The sequence below is a fragment of the Colobus angolensis genome, unplaced genomic scaffold (assembly GCF_000951035.1).
Source record: "Colobus angolensis palliatus isolate OR3802 unplaced genomic scaffold, Cang.pa_1.0 Scaffold39, whole genome shotgun sequence".
NCBI lineage: Eukaryota > Metazoa > Chordata > Mammalia > Primates > Cercopithecidae > Colobus > Colobus angolensis.
Window position 1 is genome coordinate 2,805,018 of NW_012117265.1, and position 801 is coordinate 2,805,818.

General features: G+C 53.2%; 1 protein-coding gene across 1 annotated transcript in view; it reads right to left on the minus strand.

Annotated features, from left to right (window-relative positions):
• ATG4D (autophagy related 4D, cysteine peptidase) overlaps positions 1-801 on the minus strand; it is a 9,679-nt gene that overhangs the window by 4,762 nt on the left and 4,116 nt on the right. Inside the window, exon 6 of the mRNA XM_011954842.1 lies at positions 116-246. Coding sequence (XP_011810232.1) covers positions 116-246 — 131 coding nt within the window. The remainder of the gene's footprint in view (positions 1-115; positions 247-801) is intronic.

Here is an 801-nt window from a genome sequence, read left to right on the forward strand (position 1 = left end):
CAAAAAAAAAAAAAAAAAGAAGGATGAGGGCCGCATAAAACAGCAGCCCTAATCTAAACTAAACAAGTCTGGAGGGCTCCCAGGTGGAGGTGTACTAGAATTCAGCTGAACCTACCTTCACACAGGGCACATACACGGGGTTGAGAGTCTCGCCACCCAGTCGCACGGGCACCAGGATGACCACAGACTTCCACTCGGCTGTGGGGTCTGGCCTGGCCACCAGGCGTGCTACATCCGCCTTGTACACTGGAGGGACGGGACGGCAACAGGTCACCCACCTTCTTGCCACCCTTCAAGCCCCAGCGTGGTCCTCTAACCCCAGGGACTCAACCTCACCCTTGCAATTTCTCAGTGGGCAACACTGTCATCACTAATCATAGTTCTAGTGCCCCCCAAATGCCCCCAGAAAATCCCAGGACGTACAGGCAGGTACAGAATGGGCAACTGAGGCCCTGGGATGTAGACCGAAAGTATATACAGTGGAAAGAGGTAGAGACTGTTCTCTCAAGCTCCTCCCCAGCCCCAGGCCTGACAGGTCCTCAGTGACTCCAGCCTTGGTTTGCCAATACAGAAACTGGAGCACTGGGCACTCAGCCCCTAAACCAAACATCCTGGTGTGTCCCTCCTCCTCCAGTCCCGTTTACTTGGGCCCATTCTCCTGTCCCCTGCCTTGCAGCTACATAAGCCCATTTCGTGCTCCTAGAGAAGTAGATTAGACCCGTTTTGGAGATGTGGTTCTCTGAAAATCGAATCTTGTCCCAAACACCCACGATCTTGCATAAACAATTTACAGGAGTGGCT